The sequence below is a fragment of the Pelecanus crispus genome, chromosome 6 (assembly GCF_030463565.1).
Source record: "Pelecanus crispus isolate bPelCri1 chromosome 6, bPelCri1.pri, whole genome shotgun sequence".
NCBI lineage: Eukaryota > Metazoa > Chordata > Aves > Pelecaniformes > Pelecanidae > Pelecanus > Pelecanus crispus.
Genome location: NC_134648.1, coordinates 53813606 through 53829957, shown reverse-complemented (window position 1 = coordinate 53829957; position 16352 = coordinate 53813606). Strand labels below are relative to the sequence as shown.

The window sequence follows — 16352 nt, the reverse complement described above, 5'->3', positions numbered from 1 at the left end:
GTGGGGTTTGCCTTCAGTCCCATGCAGATTCACCACACCATGTCTTTTTGGTTACAGAAGGACTGTAGTGTGCTGATACCAAAGAGGCTGAGAGTAAAATACACATCTGTAAAATGACAGGGAACCAAACTGAAAATTGTGATCAGAAAAAAACCCAATTATTAAAAAAATAATAATAATATTGAGCACTTGGATTTACTTTGGTAGTTTTGCCATTTCCCTCACTCCTGTTTGCCTATTGGTTTTAGGTCACATCCATAACTTGAACAGCAAGAAAGACAATTTCAGCCCTTTGAGGTATTCCAAGTTATTGCCTTCCCTGAATGGGTGGCATTTCAAAAGATAAATTACCGTAGATCAGTAATTATTCATTAGAGTGCTTTTTGAATTCATAAAAAATACTGGAAAAATGTTGTGCATGTGCAGGTAACTCCTCTTGAGAAGGAAGAAGGGATCAGGAAAGCAGTAAGTGTGAAACAGCTATAGGTACTTTGATGACCTGTTACTTTTGATGCTACTTCAACTATACAAATATCTGAAACTGCTATTTTAAAATGTCTTAAATGTGGAAGGTTTGCCAACCGAGTGGTTAGCACTCTGGAAATTGGTTCTTTCCCTACTCCAAGATAGCCTGAGAATGCCGCTCTTCAGGTCATGCTGCAAAGCCTATCTGAAGTTTCACAGATAGGAAACTGTTGTAAATTTTCATGGTCTGTGTGAACTGGGAGAGTCTTGCCAGTGATAGTGTCCTTGTTTGAGTTTTGTGTCAGTCTTCATCTAGCAGGATACTTCTGTGTAGGTGGACTTGTGGTGGTGGTAATAAGGCATCCTTTACCCATCGCATGACCTGAAATTGCATATTTAAGTGCTGCTAACTGCAGGGCTGCTCTCCTCTTACTGTTCCTTTTCTGTCCTCCATTGCTGTATGCAAAATACTATGTATTAAGAGATAGCACTGGGATAGTTGGATATTTATAAATGAATGATATCAGTCAAGCTTTAAAGAAAAAATGATTTTTTTCTGGATGAGCAGGGAGCCTGAGAAGCTCAAAGCTACCTAAGGCAACAGGACAGTCCTTCACTTCAGGGGATAGTGCTTGGCCCCTAATAGAGTTGCTAAAGTGTGTAAACTCAAATGTGATTAAAATGTGTTGTAATTAGCTCGCTGACATTCACACACTCAAGGGGAAGGCAAGCAGCATTCCTTGGCAGAACTAACATGCTGGGGTAGCTGACAGTGTGTCATGGCCTATTTAAACAAGCAACCTGTCTGTTATGCTGATTTACACTCTTCTGGGTAAATAAACAAATGATCTCTGCTTTCACACCACCTGCAATATGCCAGCAACTGGTACAGAAGCCCTTTCAAAGAGTTTGGTCCTAAACACTTCCTTGCTCTATATCCTTGTTTCTTGAGGTATGGACAGGTGCTGAGGAACCCTGGCTTTCTGCCCACATGAAATGCAACCAGTTCAGTCCAGAGCTTGCTCATGCTGTAATTTCGCAATCAGCTTAGCCTGGCATGTAGCAGCTCTGCTGTTAAAAAAGGCTGTCCCATATTGATCTCTGATAGCTGGCCTCTGTTCTTGCCCATGCACCTCTTCTCCCACTCCTTTCCCTTTTTGTGGGGCAATGTGATGAATAACTAAAAACTGGGGAGCAGATTAGCTGAAACTAGCTCAAGAAAAAAAAATGTGGTAGAGAAACATTTGTGACAATGAAGTCAGCTGGAAATATAGGCAAAAAATGAGTGAGGAAAGGTGCAAAATGGAAGGGGAAGAAAAGAATAAATGTGATAACTGAGCCATCAGAGGGAAGAGGTGAATGAGGAGAAAAGTGTATCATGAAAGCTAGGGATAGAAGAGGTGTTTAAATGGTTGTATTTAAAAGTCAGTGCTAAAAGCACAAGAGAATATGTGGTTATAGAGCATATCAGGAGAGAAATCATAGATATGAACAGATGAGAAGTGGGGCAATGGTAAAATAGAATAGTTAACCTTGCTTTGCACATGGACTGTATAGAAAAAGGTGAAATAAAAGCCACATTGACAATTCATAGATCCTAAGTCAGAGGGAAAAGAGAAGTGGTTAAAGAAATGTAATAAGAAAAGGCAAAACAAACTTGTACTGATAGGTGGGAATTCTGTGTTGAACAAAGTCAAAGACAGGATGTAAGAGGTAGCACTTTGCCTTTGCTGTTGAGCCAGAGAATAAGTTCACTGAAATAACCAAGGCTAAAGGCTGGTGGCAATATTTAGAGGGAGAAGAAAATATCAGAGTGAGAGAGAAGCAGAAGATATGGCAGTAGTGTGAGTATCATGAAAACAGCAACATGAAGTGAGGTTGGAACAGAATGGGAGAAAGGCAAAGAGCTGGAAAAGGTAAGAGACAGAAAGAAAGAAACTTGGTTCCTTTGCATTGGTTTTATGGAAACTAGTCTCACTTGGGAACATTTAAGAGGGAGAGGTTTACTTTGAAAGGCAGTCATTTTAGCTGCTGTTCCAGAGTGAGGTCTGAATTTCTCTACAACAGGCAATAGATTGCATGACATTTACAAGCAGCTAGAGAATATGTACGAAAGGGCATCTCAAAAGTGAACTTAGAGCGATTCACCTCAATGTGCCAGATGCTGATGAGAGATTGGCATGGCTTGACCCCAGCCAGCAACTAAACACCACACAGCCACTTGCTCACTCCCTGCCCCTGCTGGGATCGGGGAGAGAACCAGTAGAGTAAAAGTGAGAAAACTTGTGGGTCAAGATAAAGACAGTTGAATAAGTAAAGCAAAAGCTGCACACACAAGCAAAGCAAACCAAGGAATTCATTCACTACTTCCCATCGGCAGGTAGGTGTTCAGACATCTCGAGGAAAGCAGGGCTCCATCATGTGTGACAGTTATTTAGGAAGACAAACACCATAACTCCAAATGTTTCCCCTTTCCTCCTTCTTCCCCCAGTTTTATATGCTGAGCATGACATCATATGGTGTGGAATGTCGCTCTTGTCAGTTGGGATCAGCTGTCCCAGCTGTGTCCCCTCCCAACTTCTTGTGCATCCCCAGCCTACCCGCTGGTGGGGTGGTGTGAGAAGCAGAAAAGGTCTTGACTCTGTGTGAGCACTGCTCAGCAATGACTAAAACATCTCTAAATTATCAACACTGTTTTCAGCACAAATCCAAAACATAACCCTATACTAGCTACTATGAAGAAAATTAACTCTATCCCAGCCAAAACCAGCACATTCTCCACCCTTTATTCCATACCATTTATGCCATGCTCAGGTCGCACACTATCCAATGCGTCCTCATTAACCATCACCTCCCTTCCCATCCTTTGATACAATACATAGATATCATTCCCTTAGTCTATGGACCACCCCTGTGAAATGTATTTAAAATGTCCAGAAATGTCCACAAAAAGTCCACTAAAGTTCATTTAGTCCATGACTTTGGGCTCCATGTGTTATGGTGGTCACTCAGGACAGGAGACGTGGTGTGTTGTGTGGAGTTCCTGGGAGTCAAAGCCAGCTCAGGTTGGGTCACTGCTGCACTCGCACTGCTTCTGTATGGCTTGTCCTCCATTGATTCAGGTGGTTTCTGCTATAGTAATTCCTATACATGCAACTCAAATCATGGGTGACAACAATTTAAAGGCATATCCATTATGATCTCCACCCCTGCTCCTTTTGGGCCAGGTTATAGGGTTTAATATTGCAATGAACTCCTTCCCTTACTGCTAACCTGGCTAGCAACAAGGGGTTCCTGCTATAGTAATTCCCATCACATGCAACTCAAATCCCAGGTTACAACAATTTAAAGGTATTTCCATTACAATCTCCACCCCTGGTCCCTTTGGACCAGACCATAGTGTTTAACATTGCAGTGAACTCCTCCCCTTGCCCCTGCTCCAGCTTGGACTTATCCACAGATTGCAGTCTCTAGGGGTGTACCTGCTCCAAGTGGAGCCTGAGCTATGAGCCACAGTCTCTCCAGGGGTATACCTGCTGCGACGTAGACTTACCCACAGCCACAGTCACTTTGAGGTGCACCTGTTCCGGTGTGGCTTTCTCCATGGGCCACAATGCCTTCAGAGACACACCTGCTCCAGTGTGGCCTTACCCACAGCCACAGTCTCTTCAGAAGTAAACCTGCTCCAACGTGGCCTTACCCATGGCTGCACTCCCGCCAGGGGTGTAGCTGCTGTCATGGGCTTATCCATGGCCACACGCTTTGAGGTGCTCCAGCATGAACTAATTCACAGCCACTGATGCTTCAAGGTGTACCTGCTGCAACACGGACTTATCCACAGCCACAGATGCTTTGAGGTGTACCTTCTCCAGTGTGGACTTATCCTTGGGCCACGATCCCTTCAGATATATACCTGCTGTGACACAGACATAACCATGGCCACAGACGCTTCAAGATGTACCTGCTCTGGCGTGGGCTTATCCATGGCCACAGACGCTTTGGGGTGTCCTGCTCCCATGTGGACTCATCCACAGGTCATAGTCCCTTCAACTCGAGTTCACACTGGAGTTTTAGTCCGTCCAGTACAGCAGCACAGAAACAGCAGCAATGCCCTGGCCATCTGCCAGCCCAGGCACACCACCATTGCTGTTATCAGAATGTTCCCAGGCACAGCAGAGTCAGATGATAAGCAGTACAGCACCACGGCAAGCAGCAAAAGCAAAAAGCAGCCACCAAGAAGCACTAGACTCTAATACACAGTGAGGCAAGCAAGTGCCATGGCAAGCACAGAAGCCTGCCGATTAATAGCTAAACAGCAATAAGCTATAAATTCAATCTAGCACATTCCAATCAAATCTGTCATTATCTCAAACCCTTTGAGCCCCACAGTGGGTGCCAAAAAGGGCTGTTGTGGTTTAACCCCAGCCAGCGACTAAACACCACACAGCTGCTCGCTCAGTCTCCCCCGGTGGGATGGGGGAGAGAATGAGAAGAGTGAAAATGAGAAAACTCGTGGGTTGAGATAAAGACAGTTTAATAGGGAAAGCAAAAGCCATGCATGCAAGGAAAGCAAAACAAGGAATTCATTCACTGCTTCCCATCAGCAGGCAGGTGTTCAGCCATCTCCAGAAAAGCAGGGCTCCATTCTCATGTAACAGTTACTTGGGAAGACAAAATGCCGTAACGCCGAACTTCTTCCCCCAGTTATATATGCTGAGCATGACGTCATATGGTATGGAATATTGCACTTGTCAGCTGGGGTCAGCTATTCCAGCTGTGTCCCCTCCCATCTTCTTGTGCACCCCCAGCCTACTCGCTGGTGGGGTAGTGTGAGAAGCAGAAAAGGCCTTGTCTCTGTGTAAGCACTGCTCAGCAGTAGCAAAAACATCTCGAAATTATCAACACTGTTTCCACCACAAATCCAAACCATAAACCCATAGCAGCTACTATGAAGAAAATTAACTCTACCCCAGCCAAAACCAGCACAGAGGCTGATATATTTAGCTCTATCTTCCTTTGGACTCTGAATCTGCAATGAAAGGCAAACGTGTATGTCCCCATAACACAATATGGTGCACTTTTAGAAATTCCCAAGCGAACATTCAGCAGGCTAATATGCCTGCCTGGTTTGATTCAGTGCTGTCTGAGATGTAGGACAGTGACTGGGAGGCAGTATAGCTACCTCAGCTTCTGTTCTGAATTTAGTTCATTCAAACACTAGCTGTGAGTCTCTGTACCGTGCTATATTTGTGGACACGCGGTCGTGTCCAGTGTGGCAACTTGGAAGTCCTAACTGATCACAAAGTTGTTTCATGATGTTTCCATAGCTATCCTATTCGTTCATTTCAAGTGGGATCTATAGATCCTATTTTTTCTTTAGTTAGCATAAAATATCAATAACTTAATGAATTATTAATTGTCTGGGAATTAAAAGCTTTGGTTGACTAGCTTCAGTTGACTTCATAAACATATGTATTTATCACACTTCTTGCTAGTTCTAACATCAGCTGTTCCCATTGTGGAACTTTTCCTTTGGGAGTTATTACTACAAGAATGATATTTATGGATCTCTTTGTGGTGTCAGTCCTCTATTTCTCAATTGCTTTATGTCTTTTGTCATTTGTCTATGCATTGTATCTTTCTTCCACCTTAATAGCTATTTAGTTTACTCATATATTCAGCTCTTGTGTACAGAGGATGCTACTATACTTTGAGCAGGTATTAAAAAGTTTAAATCTAAGCTGTTCCCGTGGTCCTGGATATTTCCCTTTGGAGCCTATACCGACTTGCATAGGATATAGTAAGGCATGCATAAGGCTGATTTGTTGTCTCTTTTTTTTCAGCATGCTATTGATGCTGATAATGCAGGAGTCAGTCCCATAGGAAATTCCTCTAACAACAGCAGTCATTGGGACCTTGGAAGTGCCTTTTTCTTTGCTGGAACAGTCATCACAACAATAGGTATGTTTATTGTTTATCTTTTAAAATACATAGTCACACCGAGACCTGGATAATGAAATCAGTTTGAGGAAGGTAGATCACAAAGAAATAAAGTGGCTGAACTGTATTTCTCTCAATTCTCAGAAGGTATGCCTCTGGTATGTGTCAAGGGCATTGAGCCTCTGGGTAAATATCAGAAACTGTTTACACAATTAGGGTAGAATAGCAATGCTGAACTGAGAACAGGTAGCACTGGTGTAGCTAAGGCTTTATAACCCTGTTCTTGATGTAGATGCAGGTGGTCTTAACTTTCACTAAAACGATCAAGAACTAGTACCCAATGAAATAACTATTCTATGGTTGTTGGGCATTTGGATTTTAATATTATAGATGAATTTACACATAAAGGTAACTTTCTTCCTAAGTACATCAATTAATTTTGGCTTATGCTCTGAAGTTTGATGGAAGTAATTCTTATAACCTACTCCTTGTAACTGGAAATATATTCACATAAGTATCCTTTTTAAAATCCTTCCTTGCTTTCATACTAATAATTAGAAGGAATTCCACGAATTGTACATTGTGTAAAAAAAAAACATTTTTTTTTTCCATTCTAGAATTTGTGGCCTTGAAATATTGATGCATTTCTCTGTATTAGATGAAGGGTATACTGAACTGCTCCATTTGCTTTTTTTGAACCACAAATTTTAGTAAGTTAATTATTCAGGCCCTTATCATCTGTCCCCCCTATACATTTTGTCCAATGTATTCAGTGTCTTGATCTCTGAATGCTGGCCTTAGATATGTTAAGGTTTTTATCCTCTCCTCTGTGAGCCAATTCCTCTCTTGAAGATTGTTCAAGCAGCTGGGATTTCAGAAGGTGGTCTGAAGGAAAAACGTGATAAACTGATAAGAATGATGTTAAAGTTAATCTGCTGATAATTATACAGTGGTTTTATAATTTTAAGCTTGATTTCAGTGTTGTCGTGGTTAGAGGTCAAGAGATCTGATTATTTGGAAATCATATATTTATTGGATAAAGTGCTTCTCTGTATTACAACTGTGATGCACACACTGGCAACTGTATAGACAAATAATCTGACAATCACATCACCCTTCATTGAAGTGTGAGAATCTGACTGAATTCTGCAAGTTCTTTATGCAGGTAATACAACAAAAAACAAAAAACCCCGTGGCAGTTACAAGACTTGCTGTGGTGATCATCTCAAACAGTGGAGTCTGTGCCTTTGGCTCTGCCTTTTCTTTGTTGTCAAGAGTGAGCGTAAAAGAGTGACTGTATATAGCATACCCCTCCCTGTGTTCCTTTATGTACTAAGCTACATTACCACATATTTCTAACAGTAACATTAAGCCAGCGGGTGTTGAGAAAGAAAACACTTCTGAATCAAATGTAAGAAAACCCTCCCTTAATATTTGTTTACTCAATAGACCCAAGTGACAAGCTTTTAAATTACTCATTAAAATAAATGCCACTATGTAGGCATAGTTTATGTAGGCATATTCATTGACATCTGCTATTTAAATAACTTATTGAAAAGAGCTTGGATTTTTGCCCATATTTGCTTTAAATTCTCCATGAATGAGATTTTTATAGGCTGCATAGAGTCTACGTATTGTGTCTGGGCACGAAAATGACTTTATTTTATCCATAAGAGCCCTGTTAGGCCTCCTCTTAGGCAGACACTCAGTAGATTACCTGGTCAACCTCAGTCCACTGGACTGTGGAGCCTGGATCTTCTTGGACTTTTAGGAGAAATCTGGGATCATGGATGCAGCCATGAAAAGGACTGTGGATTGAAGGGGGAGGCAGTGTTATGTGTCGGCATAGTTATAGAATCATAGAATCGTTTAGGTTGGAAAAGACCTTTAAGATCATCCAGTCCAACCATAGTCCTTTCACCATCTCATGACAGAGAGATATATCCAGTGCCAGTGTCACAAATCTAACAGGATTAGGACCTGGGAGCCCAGCCTTAATTCCCAAGGACCAGGAGGAATTGCTGTAGATGAAGCAGACACTCTTAGATCTCCATCTCTCTGGATGCTCTGTTAACACTTTATTTCATCAGTGATTTGTGATGGTGTGATCATTTTTAATATTAAAATAATTATGTGTAGTCAGAATGCAAATCTCTATAACATTTCAATAGATACCTGATCTTAAATAAAAAGGTGCAAATATTACTGCCACAATTCTTGTTTTTTCTCTTTAACATTAACATTTTAACAGAAATACCATGGCTGCTGGAGTCATAATGCTCTACATAGATTCCTAAGGTTAAATTCACATGGGTGGTGCAGGGAAGGGAAGAAGTGCCTGAACAAACTGTGGTGACTGCATTTACTTCATAGGACAGGTGGAGAGCTGCCTTTTTGCCAGTATCAGATGTTCCCAATATTTTATCTGGAGTTACAAGGCTGGGAATCAAAAGCAAATGTGCCCAAACTTGCTTGGGCCAAAGTGAGAGTTTTCACTCAGGATATACAGCTGGGTAATTATGTCTTGGTCAGAATCTGTCATCTTTTCAACATCCCCAGGTTACCCTAACAGAGGATGGAAGGCAGGCACATATGCACCTTTATTACAGCATCAATAATGATTTTTAAATATAAATGGAGTAGGATCTTCAGAGTGAAAGCTTAAAAACTTCCTTGCTAAAAGCTATTAGAAAACCTCATGAAATACAAATGTTAGGCTCTTTATTGTCAAATTGAAAGGGGAACTGAATAAAGAGTTCAAGGGCAGGTTCGTGTAGTATGGGTACAGTTTGGAGGCTGCAGTGTAACTAGTCAGTGTGATGAGGGGCTGAGGAAATTATGAGCTAACCACTGAAAATGAGCCTTGTCAGGTGAATCACACTCCTGTCAGGAAGTCATTGGCACAGCCCAAGAGGAGCAGCAGAGCGCAGGCACGAGGCCAACATGGAGTGATTTTTGTGCCATGATAAGTCAAGATAGATTAATTAATCAAACAGTAACTTTAGCTAGGATCTGAATCTATAGAAAATACGGGTAACTGAGTCTACAAGAACTAAATCACAGGGTGTAGCTCGCCTGGGAAATGACATCATGCCGTGGAAAGTCTGTAAACAGGAATTACATGTGGAACAAAGGTATGCCTGCAGGACCAGCAGTTTTTCTAACCCAATTAGTTTTTCTAACAAGCCATGTAGAAGTTCTGAGAGTCTGACAATTGTTTTTCTCCTCAGGGTATGGGAACATTGCCCCAAGCACTGTTGGAGGCAAGGTTTTCTGCATCTTGTATGCCATCTTTGGGATTCCACTGTTTGGCTTCTTGCTGGCTGGGATTGGAGACCAACTTGGAACCATCTTTGGGAAGGGTATCGCAAGGGTGGAAAATGTTTTCAGAGTAAGTTCATTGTCAGTTTTTTGCTTGAGTTGTATAACTTGCTTTTAATTCTGTTGCTGTAACTTGCAGTCCTTTTTACATGTTGGGCACCATGAAATATTTACATGTCTAGTTGAGATGATGCTTAACAACCTTAGAGGCCTCTGTAGTCAGTGGAGAGAAATAGACTTCTCTAGATGGTGATGCAGGGGTTATAGATCAGGTTTTGAATTTCCTTCTTGAGGATATCTCTGGGGACTCTATCTCCTAAGCTAGGTTTCTTGCAAGGACTGGTTGTAAAACAGCCCTCAAAACATAACAGGTTGCTTTGGACATGCATGCCCATTCACTGAAAACAGAGAGGGTAGTGTAACTTCTGGAGGAACAGGGATGCGGAGTAGATCCTGACTGTATCACTAATAAAGCCTGAAAGACTTGGAAAGCAGGGTTACTGGTGTGAATGTGAACTTGGGCTGAGTGATATGCTTTCACTGCAAGAAGACAGATGTGCTGGAGTAGATTTGCAGCTGCAAAAACTGGCATAATGCCACTGACTGGAATCATCTTCATGGTATTTACCCACCCTGCCTACCATGGATACATCCTACACTAGATTTCTGTATAGACTTTCTCATATATAATTTCCCTTCATGTTGCCAGTACCCCCATTTTTTGAGTCTCTATCACCATAAGCAATTCTTTCGCAAGCAGTGCTGCAGACCTGGCAGATGCTGTTTTGCTAATTTGCCAATGGTTCACTTCAGGGATTCTCTCTTTGAAGCAGAACTTCTAGAAGTGACCTGTGTGATGCTTCCCTTGGAGGCACTGTAACTGGAGGTAAGTCTTTCCAGGGATGGAGTGGATGAGAAGCTGTCCAAGCTGGTTAGTTTAATAGGCATCTATTTCTAAAACATTCCCACAGATGAGAGCAAATTACTTGTAACTCTTTTTGAAAGGAACTAATTGAGTATTAGACTGGAGTATGAGCAATTTCTCTTTTGATTAAATTACTGTGAAGTGTCCCAGACCAGCCATAAGGAGTATCTCTCAGGCTAAATGTGGAAAAATGTGACTAGCGATTATGGATGAGTAAGCATGTACATGCCCGAATGGAGAGCACCTGAAAATGGCCTACATTTTCATGAAATGAAAATAAGGTTATTGAAAGGTGGCTCAGGTTGGGTCTGCAAAACCAGAAGTAGCTAAGATCCCTAATTTCTTTTTTACCTAGCTTCCTATTATACATGCTTCGCTTCAAAGGAATCTCTGAACTTTCCAGCCTGCTTCTGCCTAAGAAAAACTACAATCTTGAAGTCATGATATGAATTGAATGTCAGAAAATCTTTGATTAATTGTCAGCTGTGGTATTGGCTTTCTGGGTGACATGGACAAGACCATTAAACTGTCAGTATGATAGTTTACGAATAAAATAATACATGCGTGTCATGGTTTAGCCCCAGCCAGCAACTAAGCACCACGCAGCCACACGCTCACTCCCCCTACCTCGATGGAAAGGGGGAGAGAATTAGAGGAGTAAGAGTGAGAAATACTCCTGGGTTGAGATAAGGACAGTTTAAGAATTGAAATAAAGTAAAATAGTAATGATAATAATAACAATATAATAATGATAATAATAATATACAAAGCAAGTGATGCACAATGCAATTGCTCACCACCCGCCGACCGATACCCAGACAGTTCCCGAGCAGTGATCGCAGCTCCCCGGCCAACCCCCCCAGTTTATATACTGAGCATGATGTCATATGGTATGGAATAGCCCTTTGGTCAGTTTGGGTCAGCTGTCCTGGCTGTGCTCCCTCCCAGCTTCTCACTGGCAGAGCATGGGAAGCTGAAAAGTCCTTGACTAGCATAAGCAGTTCTTAGCAACAACATCAGTGTGTTATCAACATTCTTCTCCTACTAAATCCAAAACACAGCACTATGCCAGCTACTAGGAAGAAAATTAACCCTGTCCCAGCTGAAACCAAGACAATGTGCTATTTGAAGTATTTTAAGATTCACAGATGAATGCCGATACTAATGTTTCATACAGAATATAGCCCTTTGGCACATAATGGGAGTTCTTTTGGTATTCAAAGTACTACTTCCTTTTCTTGAGTTACTGCAGTTGCTTGTTGTTTATAACCATCTAAATTATTTCTTTTCCTCCTTGTTATTTCATGAGCTTCCAAAGCAATTTAGAGCTCTGTGGTCCCCTTGTTTAGCCAAGATGTGTACTTTCCCTTTATTTTGATTCTCATAAATCCATTATATCTGTTCTTTTGTGATTTGGTGGATGGGGTTATACATAATTTCCTTCAATATTCCTAGTAATGAGGTGCAGCTATTTGAAATATTCCTGATATAGTTTAGAAGTTACAAGTGTCTTAGTAATTAGTCTTAATATCAGTGGTTTCACTTTATATGATTATTTACATGACATTTGACATATTATATATGATCATTAATATATTATACATCATATATACTTTATATTGTTAGCTAATGCAGAATATAATAATCATTATAATTTTAGTACTTATGTAATTTATTATCACATTGTGTTTACATTGTTAGGGTCCAGAAATGTTCAGGCCTAATCAGATGAATCCACAAGTGGAGTAACAGCTCTTGATTTAATCCTGAGCAGAGTACAAAATCTAATTCAATGTGTAACTCTTGTTTCTTACTTTGTAATTGTCTCCATGATGAACTCAAATTCAGCATGTTTGTGAGCATAAAGCAACCTGCTACCACCTTTAAAGAGAAGACATAAAAATTAGGAGAATAGTTAGGAGGAAACTAAAAGGAACAATCATAGGCTAAAAGGACACTGAAAAGCATAATAAAATGTTGGGTGGTGTGCCTCACCAATCTTTTGGAGCTAGCTGAGGGGTCGCTGAGTTTGTATCAATGATTTAGTGATATAACAAATTGAATTTTCAGAAAGCTTTTGACAAGTTTTCTCATGAAAGGCTGTAAGGAAATGAAGCTGTGATGAGGTAAGACAGAAGGTCTTACGCATTAGTGCAGGTTTAAAGGGTAAATGAAGATTAAGAATAGATGGTAGCATTATTGGTGTGATTCTACTGGACTCCTTGCTGGGATCTTACTGTTGTAACAGGGATAGCCTTGAATGGTTCAGACAAGAAGATGAATATGCAGGTGACAGTGTCTCCAAGTTATGTCTCTAGATGTTTCAGGATAGCTAAAATGGAAGCTGCAAAAGGATGGTAAGATGGTAAATGGAATCCAGTGTCACTGATACAAAATAATGCATATTTCTTAAGTTTGAGGAAAGAGATCCTAAAATATTCATACAGGGGTAGCATCAAATTTCACTACTCCAAAAAGGACCTGGGATTGCTGTGGATGGTTGTCTGAAAATAACACTGCAAAACTTAGCAGCAGTTAAAAAAGGGAAAAAAGAGTGTCAGCAAAGGAGTTGAAAACCAAAGGACCGTTCTACCACTGCACAAATCCATGGTGCACTTGCACCATGAATATCACATGCAGTTCTAATCATCCCATTTTGAAAAGCAATTAACAGATATGAAAATTAGTGCAAGGTCTGCCCCCACAGGCCTTGTAGCTGAGTCTCTAAGATGGCATTCACTAGCTACCTGTATTATCTGCCTTCTAGTGGGTTCTCAAGGGCAATTTGGGACAGTCCAGCTTGTACCCTTGAGGAAGGGAATGGGAAGAAACTTTGCATGTGTCCTGGATACTATAATATATCAAGTTTCCATGTGCATATGCCTCAACACTCTGCTTCTGTCTGTCTCCAGTTGACTCTGTTTATCCTGTTCACCCTTAGGGATGGATGTTATGCGGCTGGTGTCAGGGCAGCCAAGAGCTCCTGAAATCCTTACAACTTTGTCATCGTCTGTACAGGTAGATGGGATTTGAAGGCAACTTGATCTTGCATTGTTGTTAGGATCATTTTTGAGGCTAGGTAAGAGGCAGTATGCGCACACTGGCAGGCGGGAAGGAGAGGAAGATTTCTCTGTCAGCACAGCAGTCTTTTCACCCAACGCATGTCCTTAACAGGACTCTTGCTCCATCCAACAGTGTAACTGTGAGCATGGAGCCCATGCCACACAAGGGACGGCTTGCCCCGGCATCCCCCGGCCTAGCTGGAAAGATGAAAGGAGGATTGCTCCCAGAGGAGCTCTTCTAGTGCACTTCTGCTGCCTCTGACAAGATGTGCGAAGCCCCACCAAACCTACATTAATTAGCAGCACAAATTAGAGCCTAATAATGCCACATTTAGCTGTTGCAGTGATCAGCCCACACACTCTGTGGGAATTTTAAGAACAACTTGAACTCCATAAAGGGGGTATGAGATCTGCTCTTATCAAATACACACTACTCTCACAGTATTGACAGAATATTTCAGCAGAGGAGCTGGACATGCCACTGCTCATCTTCTAATCTAAGATGTTTCCACTATTTCAGTGTATAGATAACCAGGAAAACAACTATTCATTTGTGACTAGGTAGGTCTGGAAGTATTTCATTGCAAAATAATGCTTTGTAAAAACAGGAACTTTTCATGTGCCATTTTAGGAAAGGGAGGCACTGGCAGAATAACGCTGCCTGGGTTACAAGGAGGTTTCCCAAACACCATGCATTGGCTAGTCTATGCCATCTGTCCTACTGGAGTAATCATGTTTGGTACAAGTAAATAAACATCAACCAGGTCAGGGACGTAAAACAAAGGGTCCCCCTTGCAAGCCCTACCTACTCAGCTACTGATTATTCTTGTACGTCCCATCTTCAATAATCAGAGGCAGAACCCAGGTTCTGCCTAGAACCCTACTAGTCTGTTCTCACATGCATACAAGCGTGATTCCCCAGAAAATGGATACGTACAGGGTCACCAGATTCACTATATGCACTGGTCACAAGCATTCAATATCTGGGTTCAGTGATAGTTCTTCCATCCCATCTGAGAAAACCATATACACACTCAAAATCCAATTAAGAAGTTGATAATTCTTAAATAATTTTCACCTGGCAAAGCTTTCCGGACACTGTAGATATGAAATATGCATTCCAAGGTGACATAAAACCATAAAGGTAGTATCGTTATCTTATATATGTAAGGGGTCTTATGAATGGCCTGAGACTGTTTCTATAATAAAGAGCAGAACAAACCCCATTCTTTTGGCTTGCTCTGTACACACAGAGGCTGCAAGCATCTAAAGATAGAAAGCAAAGCAATCTATAGGCAGAGTGCACAGTTACAGAATGCAGCAGCTGTCATTATCATGAGTTAAATATAGGCTAAATTCAGATAGTCTTTATTCAAACCTTGTAACGAGTGTTGGATTCTCACTGGAAGTAGATGAGATGAGCATAACCTGACAGATCTTCCCTCATCTTGCAATTCAGTACAGATGCAGGCATGCAGCCTGGGCACAACATGCTTCTGAGAGCACTCCAGGATTTTCTGGCTTCTGAGGTGAAGCCACTGTGAGCAGTTCCTGGACTTGGTTACTGCTTTCACTCCTCTGGTTTACAGCATGACACTGAGGACAGGTCTGGCAACACAGCTGGTAGGGTGTGAATTGCGATACAGGGATGTGAGCGAGCAGCCAGAGACATGCATGGTGGCAAGGCTGCACCCCTAAAGCTCATGTCTCAAGAAAATATGCTATTTTGTGCAGAAACACAATGCCTCTGTAAACAACTCACACTTCACTGAACCAGGGACTTGTCAGAACAGACACATCTGCTACCTGTCTTTCAGGTTTTCAGCTTGGAGAACCTGTTTGCCCATTGATCTCTTGAGAAATGGTTTGCTCTACATTTAAGAGAAATGTAAGTGTTATGAAAATGATATACACCTTTTTTTTTCTTTTTCTGAAAGACAGCAGTAGGCATTACCTTAAACTTGAAACAGTCCTAGGAAAAGTAGTTCTTGGAAGATGGGGCTGGGGCTGGGGCAGGAGTAAGAGAAGTCCCACTGAGCTGGTGGAAAGCTTTCTTTTAGCAACTGTCAAAGCTCTACCTTTCCTAAACTTTGTTGTTTGCCTTTCTAATACATCAGATCTACCTTAGCTACTCTTTCTCTTAGAGATTCAACTTCTTTTTAGAGATTTTTGGCTTCTCTGATCTCTTTTGTTACTATACAAGTGACAGGAATTGTCTTTACAAACTCCTTATCTGAAAATGAATGGAAAACAGATCCTGGGAAAGAAACTGTACAAGAGAGTAACTGTGCAGAGGAGGAACACTTAAAAATACTGTCTTTTCTCTTTGTCTCCCCTCTGTCCATCCATTTGCTCTATTATCTCTCCCCTTGCTCTCTCTGCTCCTCTTCTTTCCCTTGACTCGCATCAAACCTGTAGCATTGTACCTGTGCGGGACTGGTGAGTGAGTTCTCAGCAAAGTTTGCTGTTCATTGAGGTTTCCTTGAAGTACCACCTTCACCTCTTCTTCCCTAGGGTAATGCCATAGCCAGGCAGCCCTGACCCTGTGCTTTTTCTTCCAGCCCCATATCAGCATTGATTCTTCTCATTTTTGACAGCTGAATCAAACTTCCAGATGAGATTGTTCCCAAAGCCAGAAA

At 41.5% G+C, this 16352-nt stretch overlaps 1 protein-coding gene across 1 annotated transcript in view; it reads left to right on the top strand.

Annotated features, from left to right (window-relative positions):
* The window catches only part of KCNK10 (potassium two pore domain channel subfamily K member 10), a 74072-nt gene that overhangs the window by 32522 nt on the left and 25198 nt on the right, over positions 1 to 16352 (top strand). The window contains exons 3-4 of the mRNA XM_075712774.1: positions 6309 to 6426; positions 9636 to 9796. Of these exons, the coding sequence (XP_075568889.1) occupies positions 6309 to 6426; positions 9636 to 9796 (279 nt within the window). The remainder of the gene's footprint in view (positions 1 to 6308; positions 6427 to 9635; positions 9797 to 16352) is intronic.